Genomic DNA, 22,517 nt, shown 5'->3' on the forward strand with positions numbered 1-22,517 from the left:
GGGGACTCTGAAGATGCTGAGGTGACTGATGTCTCTGACAAGGAGATGCTGAGAGGCCTGGGGCTGCTTAGCCTGGAGAAGAGCAGCCCCAGAGGGGATCTTCTCAGTGCTCATCAATATCAGGATTGGTTTTCTCCCTCTTTGCTTGTCAGTTGTCAAAGGTCACCCCCAGTACTGTGTCCAGCTTTGAGCTCCACCACACAGGAAAGATATCAATGAGATGGAGCAAGCTCAGTGCAGGACCACCAAAAAGCTCAGGGAACAGAGGGGTTTCTCTCTGAGGATGGTCTGAAGACACTGAGCTTGTTCAGCTTGGAGAAAGTAAGCATCAGAGGGCTTTGGCATGACCTTCCAACTGGTAGGAGGAGGTTGTCCATTTGGCTGGTGCTAGAGCAGGGGGCAAGAGACAGCAGAGTGAAAGAGAATGAAGGGGAGTGGCAGGGGGAGATGGGTAAGCTCTTTTTGGTCCTGAGGAGAGTCCAGCAGTAGAAGCTGATGTCCAAGCTGCTTTGGGAGTTTTTCTGTTTGTGTTTTTGCATCATTCAAAGGGCTAAAGGGTCAGGAGGAGTCCTGAAGGAACTTCCTCAGCTCATCCTGTTGTGGAGGAGAATAAGCCTGAGCCACAGCTGGTCTCAAAGAAGTGGACTCTGGAGCAAGAGAGTTGTGTCCATAAGCATATGTAATACATTGAGGAGGGGGAAAGAAAGCTCTAGGTCATATCAAGACTAAAGCAGAGCAGAGCAGCCAACACACCAAAGTTATCCCATGGCTTTTATTTGGTGTCACATAGCAGCTTTTAGGCTTATGAATGTTTTATTCCTTCTTTCATAGATCTTCCTGAGAGATAACCAATTGGATGCTGGACAAGCAAACAAAAGGAGTAATCAGACTCCACTGACCTGTTTGCCCTTGATTGTGGAGGATGAAAAGCAGCAGCAGCAGCTTTCTGTGGAGCAGGGCTTCTGGCAGCTCTGCCTTCTTTCCTTTGGGACCCCATTGGCATAAAGCCCTCAGGATACTGAGCTGATGATGTTGTAAGTCTACATGTGGCAGGCTGTGCTCCATCCCATGAAGCAGGTATGTTGTTGGAATCATTTGGTCTTGCTTTTCAGCACAAATCCAGATCAGTCATGGGTAGTGCAGGGGGGGGAAAGGGCAAATTATCAACCCTCTGTATGAAATAGTTCATCCTGGAGAGCAGAAAGGCTGTGCAGAAGCAGCCTCACTGGAGGCATCCTCTCAGGAGTTGTGGAGTTGTTGGCAGAATTTGGCTTGCCTCTTGTTGCATTTTATGGTCACTAGAGGAAGGAAACAATATTCTCCTGGCTCTGTTCTACTGGAACAAAGATACAGAGCTTGAACCCCAGGGCTCTGGTGGAACCTCTGTCATTGGGAATGTCTCTAGCACTAAAACTGTACCTGTTGCATCTTCCTTAACAAACAGAGCATGGCTTTTGCTAGGAAAGCATCACCTCACTGTGCTTTAGTACTTCATTGGACTGCTTTAAATGAGGAAGAAATGACTCTGAGTAGCTAGACCACCCAGGTGATTAACCACCAGAAGGCTGAGGAGTTGAAATTCCCACAGCTGACTATGTTATTAAACTGACTTTATGAGAGAGGGCAAATTACAGCCTTTCCAGTTCTGCAGAATGAAATCCACCATCCCTGTCAGTTCACTTCATGCTTCAGGGCTGCCATGTGGCTAACCAGCATTAGTTAACAGAAGTCTGAAATGATCATAGATTCATAGAATGAGTTGGGGTGGAAAAGATCATCCAGTCCAGCCATCAGCCCACCCCCACATGGCCATCAAACCCTCTCCCCAGGTGCCAGGGCTGCACATTTCTTGAACACCTCCAGGGATGGGGACTCCACCAGCTCCCTGGGGAACCTCTTCCCACCTGACCAGCACTGTCTGTCTGTGCCTTCACATGGCTGTCCACCACTATCTGCTGTATTAGAGGCTGCCTACCAATACCTTGTGCATCAACAGGCTTGCTGTGCCTTGCATCCTCCCAGTGTGATCAGGATGGATCCCAGCATGATGTTCAATATGCACTTTCTTAACAAGCATCATGGCAGCTACTGCAGGTGCTATCAGGATGCTCAGATGTGCTTTTGTTCTTCATTGTTCATTTCAAAACAGAGGGTCAGCCAGTTTCCTTGGTGCTTACTCAAGGGGAGAAGGGAATGTTTTGTTCAGCCAGATCACAAGCCCCTAAACCTCGTGTCAGAAAAAGAAACCAAGATAAATATGAATCAGGTTAGGTCTTTCAGATGCTGTGTGCCAGACTTGCTCAGGGCATTCTATTCCTGCATGTGCTTCATGGTGTTTGATTTGCTTTTGGGTACAAAAGAGCTTAGAGGTGTTGCCTGGCAGGTTCTGACCCAAAATGTGACCTGGTAAATAATATATGCCTGGATCTGAGATAGTGTTTCTAGCTCAGCAATGAGAAGGGTGAAAGAGCAGTGTGTGGAGTCTCATCTAACAGAGGAGCTCCTCAGAACTGCTTCTCATGGCTGTGGTTACAGCTCAGCTTCAGGCTCCTCCTCTGTTCGTGTCTCAACATTTGGAGAAGGCTGCAGCACACAGAAATAAAGAGGTTGTGGTGAGAGTTTTGTTGTGGCAAGTCTCCCATCAAAGAGCTGCAGCTTTCTCTTGGGAGTGATAGGGATCTCTGCTGCTGCTGTAAGTGGTGCTTTGCAGGAGTTTCTTCATGTCATCACCTGGGAACTGCAAGGGGGTAGCAGAGCTGCTCAGGGGAGAGTCACTCGTTGCTCTGCTTTGTGATGAAAGGAGGAATGACCAACCAGCCTGAAGTGGACTAAATCATAGAGTCACACAGATGTTTCAGTGGGAAAAGCCCCTTAGGGTCATGTTGTTCAGCCATTATCTGACTACCAGGTCTGGAGGTAAACCATGTCCCTCAGTACCACAGCTCTGTGCCTTTGGAACACCTCCAGGGATGGGGATCCAACCACCTCCCTGGGCAGCCTGTGCCAGTCACCCTTTGGGTGAAGAAGTTTCTTCTGATATCCAACCTAAACCTCCCCTGGGCCAGCTTGAAGCTGTTTCCTCTTGTGCTGTGACTTGTTACTAGGGAGAGGAGACCAACCCTGGTCTCCTTTCAGGGAGCTGTAGAGAGCCAGAAGATTTCCCCCCAGGCTCCTTTTCTCCAGGCTGAACAAGCCCAGCTGCCTTAGCCACTGCCACACCAAGTGCTGCAGGTGACACAGGAGCTTCAGTCCCTTGGCTTTTGCTTCTCCATTGCCTCAAACATCTGTAAAATACCTTAAGGATGGAGAAGAATTTAAAGGGGTACAGGAAGTTTTACTGTCATGTCCTTTTAACCTTTTACTCCCTCATTAAAATGAACAAGAAGTACTCTCCATGCACACCTCAGGCCCTGCTCTTCTAAACCCTGTTCTACCTTGGCAGCTTTGGTGATGCACTGCTGAGATGGCTGAGCAAAGGCAACGTGCTTTGTCCACATCAGGGCAAGCCTTGTATGAAATCCTGGCTGTAGAGAAAGGAGCAACATATGATGAGATTAAGAAGGCCTACAGGTAGGTAGCATCTGCTTTGCCACGTGTCTGAGAGCACTGGTGTGTCTGCCAAGCCTTCTGAAATGCCTGCACTGCAGACACTCATTGGTGCAATACTTTTTGCACCACGAGCCTGAAAAGAATCTGAGGTGATGCAGTGTGCATCGATTTGTTTTACCCTCACAACCATTCTGTGTGCTCCCTCTAAAAGGTTTCAAGCTTGCTGAATGAGAGGCCAGAGTGTTAGGATAAAATAACACAGGTTAGGCCTGAGAAGGGAAGACTGAATACTGCAGCCACTTGTCATGCTAGCATCTTCTCCTGAGGTGTCTTGGAAATGCCAAAGCAGGAAAGTGCTAAAATCTTAAACCCATCAAATCATTTCAGCTGGAAAAGGCCTTTAAAGCCATCAAGTCCAACCATAATAACAGTGCAAGAGCTACAGCAAGAGGCATCAGGAGTTCAGTCAGCTTATCTTGGCATGAAGAAGGTGACCTATAGATTGCTTGATTATGGGGTGGAATATCTCCCACAGAATCATAGTAAATTATTTTGGTTGGAAGAGACCTTTAGGATCAGCAAGTCCACAAATGCTGGGTGTGAGAACATCCTGCACTTCTGATGGAGGTTCTCCCTCTCTTCTCTCTGCCCTAGTGAGGCTCAGTTCTGGGCTCCTCTAGTCAAGAGAGACAGAGAACTGCTGGAGAGAGTCCAGGGGAGACTTCAAAGATGCTGAGGGGCAGGGAGCATCTCTGTGAGGAGGAAAAGGAAAGGCTGAGAGCCCTGGGGCTGTTGAGCTTGGAGAAGAGCAGCCCCAGAGGGGATCTGAGCAATGCTCAGCAAGAGATAAAAGGGTGAGGGGCAAGAGGCTGGAGCCAGACTCTTGTCAGTGGTGCCCAAGGACAGGACAAGGGGCAGTGAGCACAAACTGGAACCCAGGAGGTTCCATCTGAACAGGAGGAGAAACTTCTTTGGTGTGAGGGTGCTGGAGCCCTGGAGCAGGCTGCCCAGAGAGGTTGTGGAGTCTCCTCTGGAGAGATTCCAACCCCCCCTGGCCATTGTGCTCCTGGGCAAGCTGCTGTGGGGGCCCTGCTGGAGCAGGGGGCTGGACTGGGTGGTCTCCCACCATGCTGGGATTCTGAAGGCAGGCCTCACCACAACCAGTTTGAGCTGAAGCAGAGGCCCATGGTTTTAACAGTGAGGTAAGCAGGCACTGAAGCATTCTGGCCCAGGAAGTGGCAGGTTCTCTGCTGCAAAAGAAGAGAACTTTTGCCCAAACACAAGTTATCAAAACAGGGCAAAGGATTTTCAGTGTTGAATTGTAACCAGAGCCAGGATCAAGAGGAGGTTTTATGGGTCAGTTCACTCATAAATCTGTTCTGCTACTAGTGAAAAAGAAAGGAGTTTAAATGTCATCCATGAAATAGCTGTTCCTGACAAGGGAAGGCCAAACATGTACTTGTAGGTTTAATAAATGCAGTAAAAAGTTTATTACAGCATCCTGCTGGGTGGTGCTGGTCACACACTCGAACAGCTGTCAGATTTCAACACAGCTTGTAAGAGCACCTTGGAGCTGAGAAAGTGGCTGTGAACTAGATCCACTCCTCTCACTGTTTAGCTTGAGCTGTGCTGGGGCTCTGTCCTCTCTGCTTCGCAACAAGCTGCCCCCCTCCCAGCTTCTGTTCCTCAGGGCACGTGTCCAGGGGAGGCAGGAGAAGCAGTGAATGTCCAAACTCTTCATGCAGTGGAAGGCAAACTGTTGGCATCTCATGGGTCTCTTGTCTTGCATAACTCCACTGCTGGGGGATAAACTTACTGCAGTATCAAATTCTCTCACAACTTGCACCTTCTGTGTCCCTGTAGTGCAGCCTGGCTGCAGAGCTCTCAGACCTCATGTTATCCCTCTTGCTTTTCCATTTAATTCTCTGGCAAGGAGGCCTTGTTTTAACCCCCAAAGGAGAGAGTTGTCATGGAAGAATGCAGAATGCAATTAACTTTAATGCTGCACACCAAGAGGGATGATTTCCAGAGTGATCTGTGGTGAAAGTGACAGTGGTGCTTGATCCATCTTTATTAGTAATTACAGCCCCAAAAAAGAGGCTGCTTCTGCCTAAAGTGGAAATGTCAGAGGGATTCACTTTTAATGGAGGAGCTGTAAATGTTTGCAAGATAAAATGATGAGTCAGTCTCTCAGATTTGCTTTAATTATCTCCTAATTTATGCTAATCCAAAAATCTGCTGCAGAAGTGGTATTCTGCAGCACAAAGGCACCAAACCAGCACTACCTGACTCGGAGTTTCCTGCCATTATTAATTAAGTCAGTATTAATCACCCTGCCACAGCCCATGGCCAAATTTCCTTGTTAATAAACATGACAGAGGTAGCTCTCTGGGCTTGCATTGAGAGTTTGGCAGAGGTTCTGAAGGAGGAAAGCCAACAGGCTGCTCAGCAGCAGCATTTCAATACCCTGCACAGAGGGGAAAAGAGAAACTTCTCTGCACATAAGAAACTGCACTTGGCCTCCTGCTTGCCGCTCTGAGAGTGAGGAAAGGGGGAGGGAGACCCCATCTTTCTTCTGCTTTCTTCAGAAGATTGGGAAGATGAGGTTTGGTAGCTGATTTAGAAACGAATCAGAGCCTGGACACCTCTGGGAGGGAGCACACAGGGCAGGTTTAGAGCTTGGGTACCCCAAGGGTGCAGGACTCGGAAGTTCATTAAATGACTGCCAAAACAAGAGGGATAATAGCTTCCCTATGCCTGTGCCAATGGCCTGTGCCACACCTGCCACAGCTCTGGGTGCTCTTCCCTGCCAACACCACAGGCATCACACAGGGACCCAGCCAAGGGGCTGAAAAGCATTGGAGAATGCGGGCATCGATCCCGCTGCCTCTCGCATGCTAAGCGAGCGCTCTACCACTTGAGCTAATTCCCCACCCTTGGCCTCTGCCTTGGGGCCTCTCCCCTCCCAGGCACCCACCCCTCACCCACCATGCCCTGCACACACCCCCTGCACATCCAGCTGCCTTCCCTCTCACTCCACCATCAACTCAACCATTCCCTCTCCTCATGGAGGTACAACCCCAGTGCTCAGGACCACCCTGCCCTGCACAGGGTTCACCCAAAGCTGCCTTGGCTGGTACTCATCTCCATGCAGGCCAGAGCTCAAGGCTCAACACCCTTGCAGAGCAGCCCCCAAGCAGGGCCAAAAGGCAGAGGTGTCCCTGGCCGAGGCAAAAGGCAGAGGTGTCCCTGGCTGAGGTGTCCCTGGCTGAGGCAAAAGGCAGAGGTGTCCCTGGCTGAGGTGTCCCTGGCTGAGGCAAAAGGCAGAGGTGTCCCTGGCTGAGGCAAAAGGCAGAGGTGTCCCTGGCTGAGGCAAAAGGCAGAGGTGTCCCTGGCCGAGGCAAAAGGCAGAGGTGTCCCTGGCTGAGGCAAAAGGCAGAGGTGTCCCTGGCCGAGGCAAAAGGCAGAGGTGTCCCTGGCCGAGGCAAAAGGCAGAGGTGTCCCTGGCAAAAGGCGATTCCTTCGAGCCGGAGTTGAACCAGCGACCTAAGGATGGCCGCGCAGGAGCCTACAGTCCTCCGCTCTGCCAGCTGAGCTATCGAAGGAGCCATGGGGCCCTGCCCACGGCCTCAGCCAGCACACACACAGCCTGCTCCCAGGGCTCCATTCCAGCAGGGCCTGGGCAAGCTCTGCCAGCTGAGCTATCGAAGGAGCCATGGGGCCCTGCCCACGGCCTCAGCCAGCACACACACAGCCTGCTCCCAGGGCATTCAACCAGCCAGCATCAAACTGCCTCAGCCCCCACATCCACACTGCCTTCATCAACCTTTAGCCCCTCAGGTTGGGAAGAACCACAAACAGAACAACTCCACCACCTCCTTGGGTGGTGTCTTCTGCAGGTGGACTCTGCAGGGACAAAAGACCTCAGACATCTCCTCCTGCAGCTTCTTTTGAGGCACTTTCTCTGTGCTGCCCCCTGCTCCAGCACCAGACGAATGCACAGCCCTTCCTCTGCTCAGTGATCTTTTCCCAAAGCTGAAGGTCATGGTGAGCCTGCTGATCTTCTCTCCAAACTGAACCTGCCCACTGTCCTCAGCCCTCTCACCCAGCAGAATGTCTTCTTTCCTGTTTGCTGCTTTCTGGTGTCCACACACTGAAGTTTCACCATTTCACTGATGTCTTTCCCCTGGACACAGGACTTGGGATGACATTGACAACTGTCAAGCCAAGAGGGGGAAAATAAGGTCCTGTGTGAAAGTGCCCATTCTGCTGCAGGTCCAGCCTTGGAGTCTGTCAGCTGCTCTGCAGACCAGGTGTGCTGCAAGCTCCCATGGCCTACACAGGACACCTTCCCCAGCCAAGGGCCTGGATGGCAGGCAAGGGGCTGAAAAGCATTGGAGAATGCGGGCATCGATCCCGCTGCCTCTCGCATGCTAAGCGAGCGCTCTACCACTTGAGCTAATTCCCCACCCTTGGCCTCTGCCTTGGGGCCTCTCCCCTCCCAGGCACCCACCCCTCACCCACCATGCCCTGCACACACCCCCTGCACATCCAGCTGCCTTCCCTCTCACTCCACCATCAACTCAACCATTCCCTCTCCTCATGGAGGTACAACCCCAGTGCTCAGGACCACCCTGCCCTGCACAGGGTTCACCCAAAGCTGCCTTGGCTGGTACTCATCTCCATGCAGGCCAGAGCTCAAGGCTCAACACCCTTGCAGAGCAGCCCCCCAAGCAGGGCCAAAAGGCAGAGGTGTCCCTGGCCGAGGCAAAAGGCAGAGGTGTCCCTGGCTGAGGCAAAAGGCAGAGGTGTCCCTGGCCGAGGCAAAAGGCAGAGGTGTCCCTGGCCGAGGCAAAAGGCAGAGGTGTCCCTGGCCGAGGCAAAAGGCAGAGGTGTCCCTGGCCGAGGCAAAAGGCAGAGGTGTCCCTGGCTGAGGTGTCCCTGGCCGAGGCAAAAGGCAGAGGTGTCCCTGGCCGAGGCAAAAGGCAGAGGTGTCCCTGGCTGAGGCAAAAGGCAGAGGTGTCCCTGGCAGAGGTGTCCCTGGCCGAGGCAAAAGGCAGAGGTGTCCCTGGCTGAGGCAAAAGGCAGAGGTGTCCCTGGCTGAGGTGTCTCTGGCCGAGGCAAAAGGCGATTCCTTCGAGCCGGAGTTGAACCAGCGACCTAAGGATGGCCGCACAGGAGCCTACAGTCCTCCGCTCTGCCAGCTGAGCTATCGAAGGAGCCATGGGGCCCTGCCCACGGCCTCAGCCAGCACACACACAGCCTGCTCCCAGGGCTCCATTCCAGCAGGGCCTGGGCAAGCTCTGCCAGCTGAGCTGTTGGCAGGGTGCTGAAGTTGGATGTGACAGCCCTAGATGCTCCATAGCATGGCCATGTCTCACCCCACATAACCAATGTTGCTCTTCCTAGCACCTCAGGGTTCCCTCTTCCTGTGCCCTCTGCAGCACAGCCTGGCCTGAGGCCACCTGCCACCCTCACCTGCTGACAGAGGTGCAGAGTGTGCCTCTCTGGCTTCCCATTGAGTGGTTCCACCTGGGGGGGTGGCTGTGGCTTTGGTGCTGTCACCCCTCACATTGCCTGCTGCTGTGAAGGCCTGCAGGGCTGAGTGATCCCAAGGTGGTGAAGGAGAAGACCACTCACCAGAAGAAGAGTCTGAATGGACATAAATCATGGTTTGGGTTGGAAGGGACCTTAGACATCATCTAGTTCCAACCCCACTGCCACAGGCAGGGACACCTCTCAACCACTCTTGATTGCCCAAGGCCCCATCCAGCCTGGCCTTGAACACCTCTAGGGCAGCCTGTTCCCTTGTACTGCAAGCCTCTTCCCCTCTCAGTCCATGCCTTTGTTCTGGAAAGCAGCCCACAAGCTCCTGTGTTCAGCTCCCTCCCCATTCCTCAGCTTCCTTGCCTTTTCCTTTGGTTTTCTTCTCAAAACTCCATTTTGCTCAGACTCATCCTTTGTGGTTTTGATGAGGTTGCTGGGGACAGGGAGAGGTCAGAAGATGACTTGGGGTCTGTGGAAGAGAGGAGGAAAGGCTGGAGCTGGACCACAGATGGGCCTGGAAAGCAATCCCTCTCCCTTTGTGTTCTCAGCTCTAGCTGCTGGAGTTTGGGCTCAGGAGAGGGCTAGCTTGCAGCAGCTCCTTAAACCCTTGGCTGGCACGTGATGTCAGCAGCATGCAAGACTCAGCCTGCTCTTCCCCTGCTCCTCTTCCATCTTCCCCCATGGTTAAGGCACCACATGTGAAACAGGCCTGAAGAGTTCTCCTTAAGGTCCCACCTGCCCAGCACTCTATACCTGACTGTTGGAGACATGCCCGAGGAGATCCTAACAGCCTTCCCCAGGAGGCTGTAAGGGCCAGCTGGGGGCACTGGGGCTGTTCAGCCGTCAGAGGAGGAGAGGGGAGACCTCCTCACCCCCTGCTGTCAGAGTGCCTGTCCAGAAGGCAGCGCGGAGGTGGGAATGCAGCACTGGGGCCTCGGCCGCCTCGGTTCTGAGGCCACTAGAGGTCACCACCAGACATTAAATGAATGTCCCGGGAAGCTCCCCAGGGAGCGGGGGTCTGGGGAGGGAGACACTGTGCTTGTGCTTGGGGAGGACGTGTGAGCTCTTGCTGACAGTGCATCAGGAAGGTGGGAAGCAAAGTCTTTCTCCTCTGCCCTGCTCTTCCTCAGAGCTGCCCGTGAGCCAGCAGTCCCTTGCTGCTCCTGGCAAGCTGTGCTGCTCCTGGCAAGCTGTGCTGCTCCTCAGGTGCCAGAGCAGGGGGACAGGCAGCACCAAGCCCTGTCCTAGCAAAGGTTTCCCACCAGCCCGAACCAGCTGACAATCAGCTTCCAGTGCCTACAGGGCTGTCTGAGCAGTGTGGCAGTGGGGAATGAGCAGAGAGACACAGACTGGGTTGGGCTGCCAAAGACCTTCAAGGCTCCTCTAGCCCACCCCCCCTGCACTCAGCAGGGGCATCTGCAGCTGGAGCAGGTTGCTCAGAGCCCCAGACAACCTGAGCTGCAGTGGTGCCGGGGATGGGACAGCTCCCACCTCTCTGGGCAGCCTGGGCCAGGCTGCTCTCCCACCTTGTGCTTCCCAGAGATGCTTCCTTTCTATGGCAGCTCCTTTGTGTATTCCTTTGGCCCAAACTTCCCTGTTCAGCCACTTTGTGTCACTTTTCTTCCACTGAGCAGGTCAGAGCTGGAAAGCAGCAGGCTGGACAGCCAGTGTGGAAGGATTTTCTCTGCACTGGAGCTCTCTGGGATGGTTGGGAGTGTCTCTAGACATGCACACATGCAGATGCCTTATTTCCCTTCTGTGTTTGCTGTTGGGTTTTGTCTCCTGTTGAAGGAAACTGGCTCTGAAATACCATCCTGACAAGAATCCAGAGAATCCAGAGGCTGCAGAGAGGTTTAAAGAGATCAACAATGCTCATGCAACCCTGACTGACACATCCAAGAGGAACATCTACGACAAGTATGGCTCCTTAGGGCTCTACGTGGCAGAGCAGTTTGGGGAGGAGAATGTTAACACCTACTTCATGCTCTCGAGCTGGTGGGCAAAGGTAAGCTGCTGGGGTCTCTTGGAAACTTCACAAGGTGGCCAGAGGTCTCCTGGGGTGCATAAAAGCAGTGTGCCCAGCAGGCTGAGGAAGGTTCTCCCCCACCCTCTGCTCAGTGAGGCCATATCTCAGGTACTGGGTCCAGCTCTGGGCTCCCCAGATCAAGAGACAGGGAACTGCTGGGGAGAGTCCAGCAGAGGCTGCAAAGCTGCTGAGAGGCCTGGGGCTGCTCTGTGAGGAGCAAAGGCTGAGAGCCCTGGGGCTGAGAGCCTGGGGAAGAGCAGCCCCAGAGGGGATCTGAGCAATGCTCAGCAAGAGGTTAAAGGGTGAGGGGCAAGAGGCTGGGGCCAGGTTTCCAAACCCCCCCTGGCCATGGTGCTGCTGAGCAGGCTGCTGTGGGTGCCCTGCTTTGGCAAGGGGCTGGACTGGGTGATCCCCAGAGCTCCCTTCCAACCCCCCATGCTGGGATTGCTGTATGCTGGGAAGTCAAAGACCATTGAGATGCACTGAGAGACTGCCTGGGGAACATGAGCTTTCTGCAGGCCTGGCTAACAGAAGCAGCTGAAGCCAAAGAGCTCCTTAGAGCTGAATGAAAGCCCAGCATCAGCTGGGAGAGGGGCAGGGAGGAAGAGGAGTGCAGGGTGGTGCTGAGACAGGAGGCTTGCTTTGAGCCTGGGTGAGCAGGGGCACAGCAGTGCAGCTCTGTACCACCCCCAACACTGATCAGACCTGCAGCCAGTGCTCCAGGTTCACTTGGCCTTTCTTTTCAGTCATGACTAAACAAAAATGACTCACTGTCCAACAGCAAGTCCCACTGCTGAGGCAGGCAGCTAAGAAGCCATCACAGCCCAGGTTTAGCCCTGCTCTTTGCTATGTATAGCACACAACCTCAGTGAGCAGCACCAATCCATAACTCTGGGGCTCTGCTCTCCTGGCTGGGGCCTGCTGAGGGGGGGCAGGGACAGGAAGTGGAAGAAGAAGGTGAGAAGGGTGGAGGGGAGGAAGAGAGCAGGGAGTGAAGAGAGTGAAAGCTGCAGAATGCTGCTCGAGGCAGGAGCCAGCAGGGGCTGCTCTGGTCCTGAAGGGGTTGTGCTCTCTCCTCACAGTGTCCCCTGCTGTTTGCCTGTCACATCCCAGGGGCCCTGCAAACACTGAAAGGTCACCAGACAGCAACAAACTGACAGAGCTGTGCAAACCCATGGGGCCTCCAGCCAATCCCAGCCAGAGAAGCAGAGGGGAGCAAGGGGTGCTGAAAGAGGGAGGAGAAGGATCTGCATGCTGTGAAGCAAGCTCCCTAGGACAGCTCTGAGCTGAGAGCCAGACAATCATAGCATCCTGGGGAGCTTTGGGTTGGAAGGGACCCTAAAGATACCCAGTTCCAGCACTCCCCCATGGGCAGGGACACCTCCCACCAGCCCAGGCTGCCTCTTCCAGCCTGCCTTTGCACACCTCCAGTGCTGGGGCCAGCACAGATCAGGCCTTTGCCTCACTGCCCTGCAGTCCCCTCCAAACCAGGAGGTCACTTGAGCCCTCTGGGGGTCTGAGAAGCCACAATTCGTCTGCTGAATCAGGAGGAGACAGAGACTGCTCAAATGACTGCTCAGGAGGAGACAGAGACTGCAGAGCTGAGAGTGAAGCTAATGGTGTCACTTGTCAAAGCACAGCTGCACCTCCAGGAGCAGCCTGGACTCCCCACCACAGCTGCTGGCTTCTCCTGCTGGATCATTCCCTCTTTTCTTTGCTGTCCACCCTCCTCTTCGGCCTCTTTGTCCCAGTTCAGGTGCCAGGGCCATTGACTTAGAGCAGAGAGAGCAGCAGTGTTGACTCCACTAACACTGCACAAGGTTTCCTTCACTGTGTGCTGCCATTTCCTTTCATTTCCTCTCCTGCTTACTGCTCTTCAGGAGGGATTTCATGAAGTGTTCAGTTCTCTCTGGCTAGAAAGTCAGGAGCAGAAATACCCACACCATGGCTGTGACTGAGAGCAGGGGAGAGCCCAGAGAGAAGGCAGCAAGTCCCTAGCAGCTAGAGGAGGGGGTGTGGGTGTTCTGGAGGTGCGATGGGATGCAGTGACTGTCCCAGCAGGAGTGAGCACTGCTGCTTTGGTTGCCAGTTCTGTACAGCAGCCTTCAAAGTGCACACACAGGCTCCTGTGAGCATCCTCACAGATGGCCTTTCCATCCCTCCCCCCACCCAATTCCTGCCACCTCCAAAGCATGAACAAGCCCCCAGGTGGTCTGGGTTCACTGCTTCTCATCTCATTGTCACTCCTGCTGGGGCTGGCTCAGGTTGCTCTCTTGGCCATCACAACACTGTCTGGGCTGAGGCATCAGCTGCAGGTGACCTCTGGAGCCCTCATGGCCTCTGTTCCGGTAGGGACCACAGCTTTTGCTTCTCATCTTCCTCTTCTGCCACAGCCATTCCTGGCAAGTGCCCTTCCCTGGCACACTCAGGGGTCAGGAGGTGTGTCACTGGAAGTCAGAAGACTCAAAGGAAAGGAGAAATGCAAAGTGAAAAGGCCTCCTTTACTTCCCAGAGCACCAGAGTCCTCAGCAGGCAGCTGCCATGGGGGCTGGGGCCTGCAGCTGCTTCTCCACTGGCAGGCAAAGGGCTGTTCACCTCCCTCCCCCATGGAGAGTCTGTTGAGCACATCAACAAACTGATTCTTGGTTTCCCAGCTATGATTGGCTGGGGCCTGCAGTCTCAGCCCCAGGCAGTTGTGGTGGCCCTGCTGAAGCCTCCATGCTGTGTGTCACAGGGACAGGAGGGAGCAGAGGGCAACTTCTTGCCCCTCTGAGTCCCCAGCTCAGGCAACCTCAGCCCAAGGAGTCTAATTTAGGAGCTGTCACCTGTGTGGCCCTGGACAAGCCAATGGGGACAGACAGAGGGACTGAGTCACCCTCTGGAAGGGCTTTGAGCTTCTCATTGACTATGATGGGAGCCCCTGGGTGCCACAGTCCTGATTTGGCTGCCTTTGTGCAGTGCCTGAAGTTATGTGGGATGCAGCTGGGCCTTTGCTTCCTTTGCTCTCAGCTGTGTTATTGACAAGAGCCTGCCAGTAAATAAGTGTTTGCAGGAAGGACTTGGGCAAGTGAGTCACTTTGGAGAGGGAAGTGAGTCATGGCAGGGTGGGTGGGGTTGTGCATACCTCCTGGAAGCTTTTTCTGAGGGCCACCAGCTGAAGATAGACTTTCCAGAGCTGAGCATGTGGGGGCCTGTTGGGTGGCATCTCCTTTGTGGCCTGGCCCTGAGTGGCAAGCAGGAGCTCCTGGGTAGGACTGTGGAAGATCTGGCCCTTGTTTAGGCACTTGGCCTGCAGCTGGACTCCCCTGAGGGCCAAGCTCTTGGCAGCCTGAGTTCCTTTGAGGGTCTACCTTCAGCTGCCAGCAGCCTGGGGAAGGGGACTGCTCACAGGCTTTCCTCCTGCTGTGTTTACCCCAGGGTCTGTTTGCAGTCTGTGGGCTGCTGACTGGCTGCTACCTCTGCTGCTGCTTCTGCTGCTGCTTCAACTGCTGCTGTGGAAAGTGCAAACCCAGAGCACCCCAAGGGGAAGAGCAGGAGTTCTGTGTGTCTCCAGAAGACTTGGAAGAGCAGATTAAGAATGACATGGAAAGAGGTGTGTATTCTAGGGGCTGGCTGTGTGCAAAGCTGTTCAAAACAATCTCTCCAGCCTGAGGGGCAGATGTTCTGCTCAGGGTGCTGAGGCTGCTTCCAGCCCTCAGTGGAGGCAAGCCAGCCCACTCCAGCTAGCACCATGCCCTGAGAACTACCAAGGGGTGTGTTAATAAAAGCTACACTCATGGCACTAACAATGAAGTATCTCCTGTGTCTCTCAGGAGGCACTTCAGCACCAGGAGGCTCAGGGCTCCAGTGAGGAGCAGGTGTTCACTGCCTGGCCCTCATGCCCATGTTTCATATCCCAGACCCTGTGCTTACACCCCAGGCTCTGCCTCATCTGGGGCTTAGCATCACAGAACTGTTTTGGTTGGAAGAGACCTTTCAGATCATGGAGTCCAAGCCTTAACCCAGCACTGCCAGGTCTCCACCAGACCATGGCCCTCAGCACCACATCTCCAGAGGTGGGAACTCCATCACTGCCCTGGCCTGCCTGGCCCAGGCCTTGACCAAGAAACTGTTCCTCATGTCCAACCTAAACCTCCCCTGGCACAACATTTGGATACTTGCTGAGAGGAGCAATGACCCTGCTCCAGCACTGAGGCCAAGCTATCAGGAGAAGACCTTTTTGAGTGGTAAACCCATCTCAAGTATGACCAGGAGGATGCTTTTGTGTGTGTGAGGAAGGACCTCAGCAGTCAGCTCACTCCTTTTCTCTCCCATTGTTATGGGAGCTCTCAGGCTGTTATATCCTTGGGTTTATTATGCTGAAATTAGCTCTGCCAGATTGCAGAAGTCATGTTCCCTTACCAGGAAGGGAAAAATTCCCTCCCCCCCCAACTTTTCACACAACTTTACCCTTCCATAAATATGTAAGAAAGGATTTGTAGTAGCTGAACCAGATGCTATTTATAGAGCTGGTATGTCAGCTCCTGGTGCTGTTTTCAGATGGCTTCTGCCTAGAGATCTAGCAAGGTAAACACAGGCAGCTTGGGAGCTGATGGCACTGGAGCAGTCTCTGCAAAGGCAACAGGAGCTGGGAGGGAAAACTTCCTAAGCACTCTCTGAAGCCAGCCTGCTGAAGTCCATGATGTCAGGCACCTGGAAATGCACATCTGAACTGGGGCTGCTTGAGAAGGGCAACAGAGCTGGGGAAGGCTCTGCACAACAGGGCCTGTGAGGAGCAGCTGAGGGAGCTGGGGCTGCTTAGTCTGGAAAAAAGGAGGTGAGGGCAGACCTCACTGCTCTCTAGGTGGAACTTGGAACACTAAGAATTCTTTAACTCTGCCCTGTTGTTGGTGGTAACTTTGCAGACATTCAGTCAAAATCCAGCACAAAATTCCCCAGTGCAGGGGGGAACTTGATGCTCTGAAAGGTCTCTTCCAACCAAAGTGACTCTGAGATCCCATGGCAAAGGCTTCACTTCAGTTCAACTAGATTTGACTAGTTCTAGTGCTCAGTCAGTTGAACATCTCCCCTCAGAGGTTTGTTGCACAGCACAGGCTTCCATGGGGGTTGGAAGGAACCCCTGGAGCTCATCCAATCCAACCTCTCTGCTCCAGCAGGGCACCCCCAGCAGCTTGCCCAGGAGCACCATGGCCGGGGGGGGCTGGAAGCTCTCCAGAGAAGAGACTCCACAGCCTCTCTGGGCAGCCTGCTCCAGGGCTCCTGCACCTCCAGGGCTTCAGTGGTGCCAGAGGAGGTGCTGCTGGAATTTGGATTGCTTTGGTGCCTCATGCTGTCAGGATGCACCAGGCGGGTTTGTTGTCCTCTCCTGTTTGGTGGTTGGCATCTTAGGAACAAGGCAAAACATTTCCAGGCCAACTTCCATCCTAGAGAAAGGGAAATCTGGGAAAGGGGGAAAAAAAGGTAAAAAAAGCAACAAATTAATTTGAATAACAAACTCCATTCCCAACTGAGAAGCAAGAAGTGTTCAGCACTTCATTGTCTCCTCCACACTCCATATGATCCCCATGTAGGCGAAGAGTGAGCAGGAGCTATCTATAGAGAGCAGATTCATCTGGGAGCTCTGCTGCAGCTCTCTCCATGAGCAGGCTGCAGTGGTCCAGTTGGTTAAACCCTTGGGGCCCTGCTCTCAGCAAAAGCAGCAGAGACCTTAGGAGCAAAATGCATGGTGAGGGTGTCACCCCAGCAGCACCTGGAGATCAGCTGGAAGCACACAGCAGCTTGGCAGGGGGCTGACTCTCTTGTAGAGCATCTGGGCATGACAGCATGCCAGGCTGGAAGGGACCCCAAGGATCCTCTGCTCCAACCATTCTAGGGCATGGTGTGGCTGAAATGAGCTGGCCCAGCAGCCTGGCAAGCTGAGTCTGAAAACTGCTGCCCCTGGGAGATGATTCCAATGCCTCACATTTCATAGAATCATAGACTGGCTTAGCAAGAGGGCAAGGGGAATGGTTTGGAGCTGAGGCAGAGCAGGGTTAGAGTGGAGCTGAGGAAGAAGTTCTTCAGTAGGAGGGTGGGGAGACTCTGGCCCAGGCTGCCCAGGGAGGCTGTGGCTGCCTCCTCCCTGGGGCTGTTCAAGGCCAGGCTGGATGAGGCCTTGAGCAGCTGAGTCTAGCTGAGAGGTGTCCATGCCCATGGCAAGAGGTTGGAGCAGATGATCTCTGAGGTCCCTTCCAACCTGAGCCCTTCTGGGATTCCCTGACGCTCACCAATGGCCTGGGGCTCAGGAAAGAGCACCCAGTGATACAGTGATTCATGGGTGATACTGGAGATGAAATGGAAAATGAACTGCAAGTCTCTGCCCTCCATCAGCCATCTGAACACCTCCCTAAATGAACAACTTGGAGGCAGAGGAGGGTGGGAGGGAGTGCTGCTCCACGAGCCAGAGAACACACAGCTCCTCCAGCCTGCCCCGGCTGAGCTCAGCGCAGCTCTCAGCAGTCATTACTCAGATCCTTGGAGAAGTTATGAAACCTGCCTGCCTCTGACCTTGTGTCTAAATAGGGAATTGGCCATACAGGGATGCTGCTTGGCATTGAATCATTCTTGCCTTTCACCTTGACAGAGCCAACCTTGTCCTGCCCCACCGAGGGGCAGCCGTATGCTGCGCTGGGTTAAGCTACTCCTGTCCCTTCCATCTTCTGCCCATGATTCATCCCATCACCTGTCATGTAAACAGGAGGAAGTGTCCGATGAGGTGTTTTGCTGAACATTGGGTCATTTGGCAAATGAAGTCATCATTTGCATCCCCTTACAGCTGTGCCAGCCTCCAGATAGAGACAGTCAACATTTCCAGCTGAAAATACCTCTAAAAGTGAGTTGGAAAGAGGCCCAGGAGAAGGGCAGCCAAAGCCTCTTCATTGTCAGAGGGAACACAACAGGCATCAGGAGCTCTGGAAGGACTTTGCTTTCTTCCACTCCACAGCAGACCCATTTTTTGCAGATCTATTGGGAAACCAAACCCAGGACTGCAAGGAATGAGAAAGCTCAAAGCAGAAAGGCTCTCTGCAGTGATAAGAGAACTTTGTAGTGATAGGAGGAGAGGCAACAGCTCTGAGCTGCAGGAGGGGAGATTGAGGCTGGAGACTAGGAAGAAATTCGTTACAGTGAGAGTGGGGAGACAATGGAATAGGTTACCCAGAGGTTGTGGATGTCCCCTCCCTGGAGGTGTCCAAGGCCAGGCTGGATGAGGCCTAGAGCAGCCTGGGCTGGTGGAGGTGCCCCTGCCCACAGCAGGGGGTTGGAGCTGGATGATCTTGAAGGTCTCTTCCAGCTCAAACCACTCTTTGGTTCCATGACAAGAAGCAAGAGCATTTGTAGCTTTGTGGGCATGATGAAATGTTGTGGTGCTAACAAGAAATGTGACTTTGGTGAAAAGCAAAGGATTCCTAAAGCCTTTTTTGTCCTCCCACTGCAGATGGAGAGGCTCCTGTCGTGCTGCAGCCGACTGGCGTGACCGAGAAGACGCAGCTGATCGGCGACGGCCACCGCAGCTACCACACCGGCTGCTAGAGAGGCCAGACAGGGCCTGCTGCAGCTGCCCACGGAGCAGCACAGCCACACAACACCTCAGCAGCCCTGCTGCTGTCTTCATAGCTCTCTCTAAGCTGATCAGTTTCCTATCAAGACAGCATCTCCCTCTAGGCTGTTTCCAATAGGTACTTACCTGTGTGCTGCAAGGAGATCCCTGTGGCCAGTCCAGAGCTCTCCAGACCTGTGTGCTGCTCTGCCATGGCTTCAGACTGCCAGGCTCAGCTACTTGTACTCCCTCTGGGACAGTTGCTCTCCTCCCTGCCCTTTGCTGTGGTTTCAGCTCTCAGACACAGTCCTGAGCCCCTTTCTGGACACTCTGGCTCCATCTCTCCCTGCCCTGGGCATGCTCCTCTCATGCAGCAGTTTTGGGGGATGTGAAACCTTGCTGGAAATGCTCTTTAGCAGACCTCAGGGGGAATGTTGGTGGCAAGGCAGATGGAGCTGTCCTTACCAGGGAGGAAACCCTCTTTGGAAAGCAGCTTACTCAGAGGCTTGCTAGCAATTATACACCTGAGCCAGGACAAAGTGCTTGGGGATGGTTCCATTGGGGGTGACAACAAACCCACATCCAGGAGCCTCATCCAACACCAGAAGCACACACAGGCTCTGTGTCTTCCCCTGCACAAGCTGCAAGCCCAGGAGCTGGTGGGCAAGCACCTCGTGGAGGGGAAAGCTGGTCTTAGGCTGCCCACAGCCTCTCTCCTCTCCCTATAGCCAGTGACAGCTCCATGGCAAAGCTCCTCTCTTCCTGCCTGGATGGACCTGCTGCCCGTGCTGGGCAGCTCCAGCTTCTCTGGCTGCAGCTGCAATGTGCTGGAAGTTGGTCCCCAGCCAACAGCTTTCTGCCAGCTTGCTGATCCCACCATGCTGGTGCTGCTGCCCTGCTGGCACTGGGCTGGGAGCCATCACACCAGTGCTGGCAGCAGGGCTGTGAGAGCAGCAAGGACAGGCTTTAGCAGGGCCTGTTGGCACAGCACAAAGGGGGATGGTTTAAAGTAAAAGGGGGAGACTCAGACTAGACAGAAGGAAGAAATTCTGCACTGTGAGGGTGGTGAGGCCCTGGCCCAGGTTGCCCATTCGCTCCAGTTCAGGCTACATGTTTGTTGTGAGGCCACCTACAGCTCACTTGCCCTCAGAAACAGTCCTGGTTTTGTGCTTTGGAGGAGAGGGGAAGTTCACTTGTGTGTTGAAGGTGATCCTGGAGGCCAGTGGTGTGTCTGTAAATGCAGACATGCCCAGGAGAGCTCAGGCACCGGGTACGTGCTGGGGCACAGCGGCGCGCAGGCAGCGCTTGGCTTTCCTCACTGCTGCCCTTTGCAGGGTGGTTGCAGGGTGGGAGATGTTATCGCCCAGGGAAGGAGCAGGGAGAGCACGTAGCAGGGAATTGATCTGCAGGCCAAGTGATTTCCCAAGCTTCCCTGTCTGGGAAAGAAGCTGCCTGTGACAGTGGGCAAGGGCTGTGTGGTGACTGTTCCCAGCAGAGTTGGGAAAGGCGCTGGGAGGAAAGTCTGGTGTAAAGCTCAGGGTTAGCCACGGACTCCTTTCCCGTGTGAAACTGCTCCTCATGGAGGGCACCGAGGGCTGCACCCTGCATTTCAACAGCAGCTCCAGAGCCAGGCCTAAAGCCAGGCAGGGAAGAGTAAAGCCCAGGTTAGCAAAGGCAAGCAGGGCATTTTGTCACGTGCAACAGCTCTGATGTCCCCCAGGACCCACTGCATGGGCCAAAGCTGGCTGAAATCAAGGGACTCACCTCCGTGGGGCTGGATGTGGCACAGGTGGTGTGGGGCTTTTTGCCCTTTCTAAATGAGAGCTGCTTCCTGGCACAGATGTATGGCTCCCTCTCGCAGCATGACGCAGAGGGGGGCAAGCTGCTGCCTGAGCTGCACAGCAGAGCCCCAAGACCTTAGCTGCCAGGTAGCCAAAAACCCCACAGCAGCCCAGTGACCAAGCCTCTGAGCCTGCCCCAGGACTCATGGCTTAAACATCTGAGTGTCTCCACCCAGAGTTTCGTTCCCCCGAGAGGAAAATCAGCTTTCAGAGCACCAGAGCGTTTGCCTCCCTCCCTGCTGTGGGGACCAGGAGTTGTGGGGACCAGGAGTTCTGGGGACATGTGGGCAGAGGATGGAGAAGGATTTCAGGACCTGGCTCTCCAGCATGACTCCACTGATGTGTTGGTGTTTCAGGAGCCCCGCAGGTGAATGTAGCTCTGTGCTGGCAGGGGCAGTCCGGGTGCAAAGTCCAGCTGCACGCCCATGAACCCTCTGGAAATGTGCAGGTCTCACTGTTTTGTTCTGTTCCACCGGATTTATGTCTGTGTAAAGCACTCTACATTCAACCCCACCTTTGCTGTCAGCTGCTCTGGCTAATAAAGCTTATACCAACCACAGCTCTCCCTTTGCTCCTGCACTCTGTTGAGAGCCTCCCTCCCGTCACAGCTAGAGAAGCTGCTGAGGCAGCTCTCCAAACTCAGGGCTATCGAGTGGCAATTCAGGGCTTCCCCGCAGAGGAACCAGGTTGTGGGTGGCAGCTGATGTGCCTAAGGCAGCCAGAGCTATAGCCACACACTGCCAATGCTTCACATAATCCTTTGGTGTGAGGCTGCTGGAGCCTGGGAGCAGGCTGCCCAGAGAGGTTGTGAAGTCTCCTTCTGTGGAGCGCTTCCGAATCCAGCCGGACAGTGTGATCCTGGGCAAACTTCAGCAGGGTGCTTGGATTGGTGTGGGCTGGCGGGAAGCACTCTGGGGAAGAAAAAAAGTTTGGCGTCTCCTTCGAGCCGGAATCGAACCAGCGACCTAAGGATTTCCGCAGCAGCGCCTCTACAGTCCTCCGCTCTACCAGCTGAGCTATCGAAGGGACCTGCGGGAGCCGCCGCCGCCGCGCCCCAAGAGCGCAGCGGTCTGCGCAGGGCACATGCGCACGGCACGGGGGGGCTCGGCTGCAGTTACACAGCAGAGCGGTGAGAGACAGGAGCCGTGCGGGCCAGTGGCGCAATGGATAACGCGTCTGACTACGGATCAGAAGATTGTAGGTTCGACTCCTGCCTGGCTCGTAACGTTTTGTCACTCCCTCGGCACACGCAGAAGGGACTCTTTTATGCCTGATCTCATCGTTCCTCTTTATCCATACTCCCGCTTCGCATCGGATTATTGTCCCTCCGACGACAGACAAAGTGGCCTGCAGTGGTTCCTCTCTTGGCCAGGGTCTCACAACCCTCACAGTGCAGAATTTCTTCCTGCTCTCCAGCCTCCATTTCCCCTCTTTTAGCTCAGGCTACTCAGGTTGTGGAGTCTTCTGTGGAGAGCTTCCGACCCCCCTGGCCATTGTGCTCCTGGGTAAGCTGCTGTGGGTGTCCTGCTGGAGCAGGGGTTGGACTGGATGAGCTCCAGAGGTCCCTTCCAGCACAACAATTCTATGCTTTTTCTGCTTGTTGCTCACACTCGGGTCACGCAGGGTCCGGGAGTCAGCTCTGGCTGTCAGGTGCACACGTAGTTGTTTTTAAAACACAAAACAATCGCTTTTGCAGAAGGACAAGTCTCTGGCCTCTGGAAGCTGCCATGCAAGCGTGACAGGGTTTGGTGCCCACCTCAAAACTCCTTCTGGGGCAGGAAGGAGACCATGCCCGCTTGATTTCCCTCTCCGCGGCTCAACGACACTTGAGCGTGGCGTGAGGAACGCAGGCACAAAAAGAGATGCGAGCCAGGCAGGAGTCGAACCTACAATCTTCTGATCCGTAGTCAGACGCGTTATCCATTGCGCCACTGGCCCGGCACGCCGAGCTCCCCCGGGCCGCCGCCCGCTCAGCGCG

The 22,517-nt window shown here is 54.3% G+C and overlaps 1 protein-coding gene and 7 non-coding genes across 8 annotated transcripts; 2 read left to right on the forward strand and 6 right to left on the reverse strand.

The window, feature by feature from the left end:
- Positions 1-3,463: 3,463 nt before the first annotated feature.
- Positions 3,464-18,739, forward strand: DNAJC5B (DnaJ heat shock protein family (Hsp40) member C5 beta). Its single transcript, XM_068162569.1, has 4 exons — positions 3,464-3,570; positions 10,888-11,101; positions 14,540-14,714; positions 18,597-18,739. The coding sequence occupies exons 1-4, from the start codon at positions 3,464-3,466 to the stop codon at positions 18,689-18,691; spliced, it is 591 nt and encodes a 196-aa protein (XP_068018670.1). The 3' UTR covers positions 18,692-18,739.
- On the reverse strand, positions 6,409-6,481 carry TRNAA-AGC (transfer RNA alanine (anticodon AGC)). The gene has a single exon. It is a non-coding gene; the product is annotated as a tRNA-Ala (tRNA).
- TRNAY-GUA (transfer RNA tyrosine (anticodon GUA)) lies at positions 7,068-7,154 on the reverse strand. Its single transcript is given in 2 exon segments — positions 7,068-7,103; positions 7,118-7,154. It is a non-coding gene; the product is annotated as a tRNA-Tyr (tRNA).
- TRNAA-AGC (transfer RNA alanine (anticodon AGC)) lies at positions 7,945-8,017 on the reverse strand. Its single transcript has one exon. It is a non-coding gene; the product is annotated as a tRNA-Ala (tRNA).
- On the reverse strand, positions 8,682-8,768 carry TRNAY-GUA (transfer RNA tyrosine (anticodon GUA)). The gene is given in 2 exon segments: positions 8,682-8,717; positions 8,732-8,768. It is a non-coding gene; the product is annotated as a tRNA-Tyr (tRNA).
- Positions 18,740-21,476: 2,737 nt separating the features above from the next.
- TRNAY-GUA (transfer RNA tyrosine (anticodon GUA)) lies at positions 21,477-21,565 on the reverse strand. The gene is given in 2 exon segments: positions 21,477-21,512; positions 21,529-21,565. It is a non-coding gene; the product is annotated as a tRNA-Tyr (tRNA).
- A 123-nt stretch (positions 21,566-21,688) lies between these two features.
- Positions 21,689-21,761, forward strand: TRNAR-ACG (transfer RNA arginine (anticodon ACG)). Its single transcript has one exon. It is a non-coding gene; the product is annotated as a tRNA-Arg (tRNA).
- Positions 21,762-22,404: 643 nt separating this feature from the next.
- TRNAR-ACG (transfer RNA arginine (anticodon ACG)) lies at positions 22,405-22,477 on the reverse strand. Its single transcript has one exon. It is a non-coding gene; the product is annotated as a tRNA-Arg (tRNA).
- Between the last annotated feature and the right edge of the window lie 40 nt (positions 22,478-22,517).

Source organism: Melanerpes formicivorus, unplaced genomic scaffold, assembly GCF_026170545.1.
Source record: "Melanerpes formicivorus ecotype bairdi unplaced genomic scaffold, bMelFor1.0.p_v2 SCAF_65, whole genome shotgun sequence".
NCBI lineage: Eukaryota > Metazoa > Chordata > Aves > Piciformes > Picidae > Melanerpes > Melanerpes formicivorus.

Coding starts and splice junctions, on each gene's coding strand:
- DNAJC5B (XM_068162569.1), top strand. CDS start 3,464: ATGGCTGAGCAAAGGCAACGTGCTTTGTCCACATCAGGGCAAGCCTTG. Junction 11,102..14,539: donor TCTCGAGCTGGTGGGCAAAG/GTAAGCTGCTGG, acceptor TGTTTACCCCAG/GGTCTGTTTGCAGTCTGTGG. Junction 14,715..18,596: donor TAAGAATGACATGGAAAGAG/GTGTGTATTCTA, acceptor CTCCCACTGCAG/ATGGAGAGGCTCCTGTCGTG.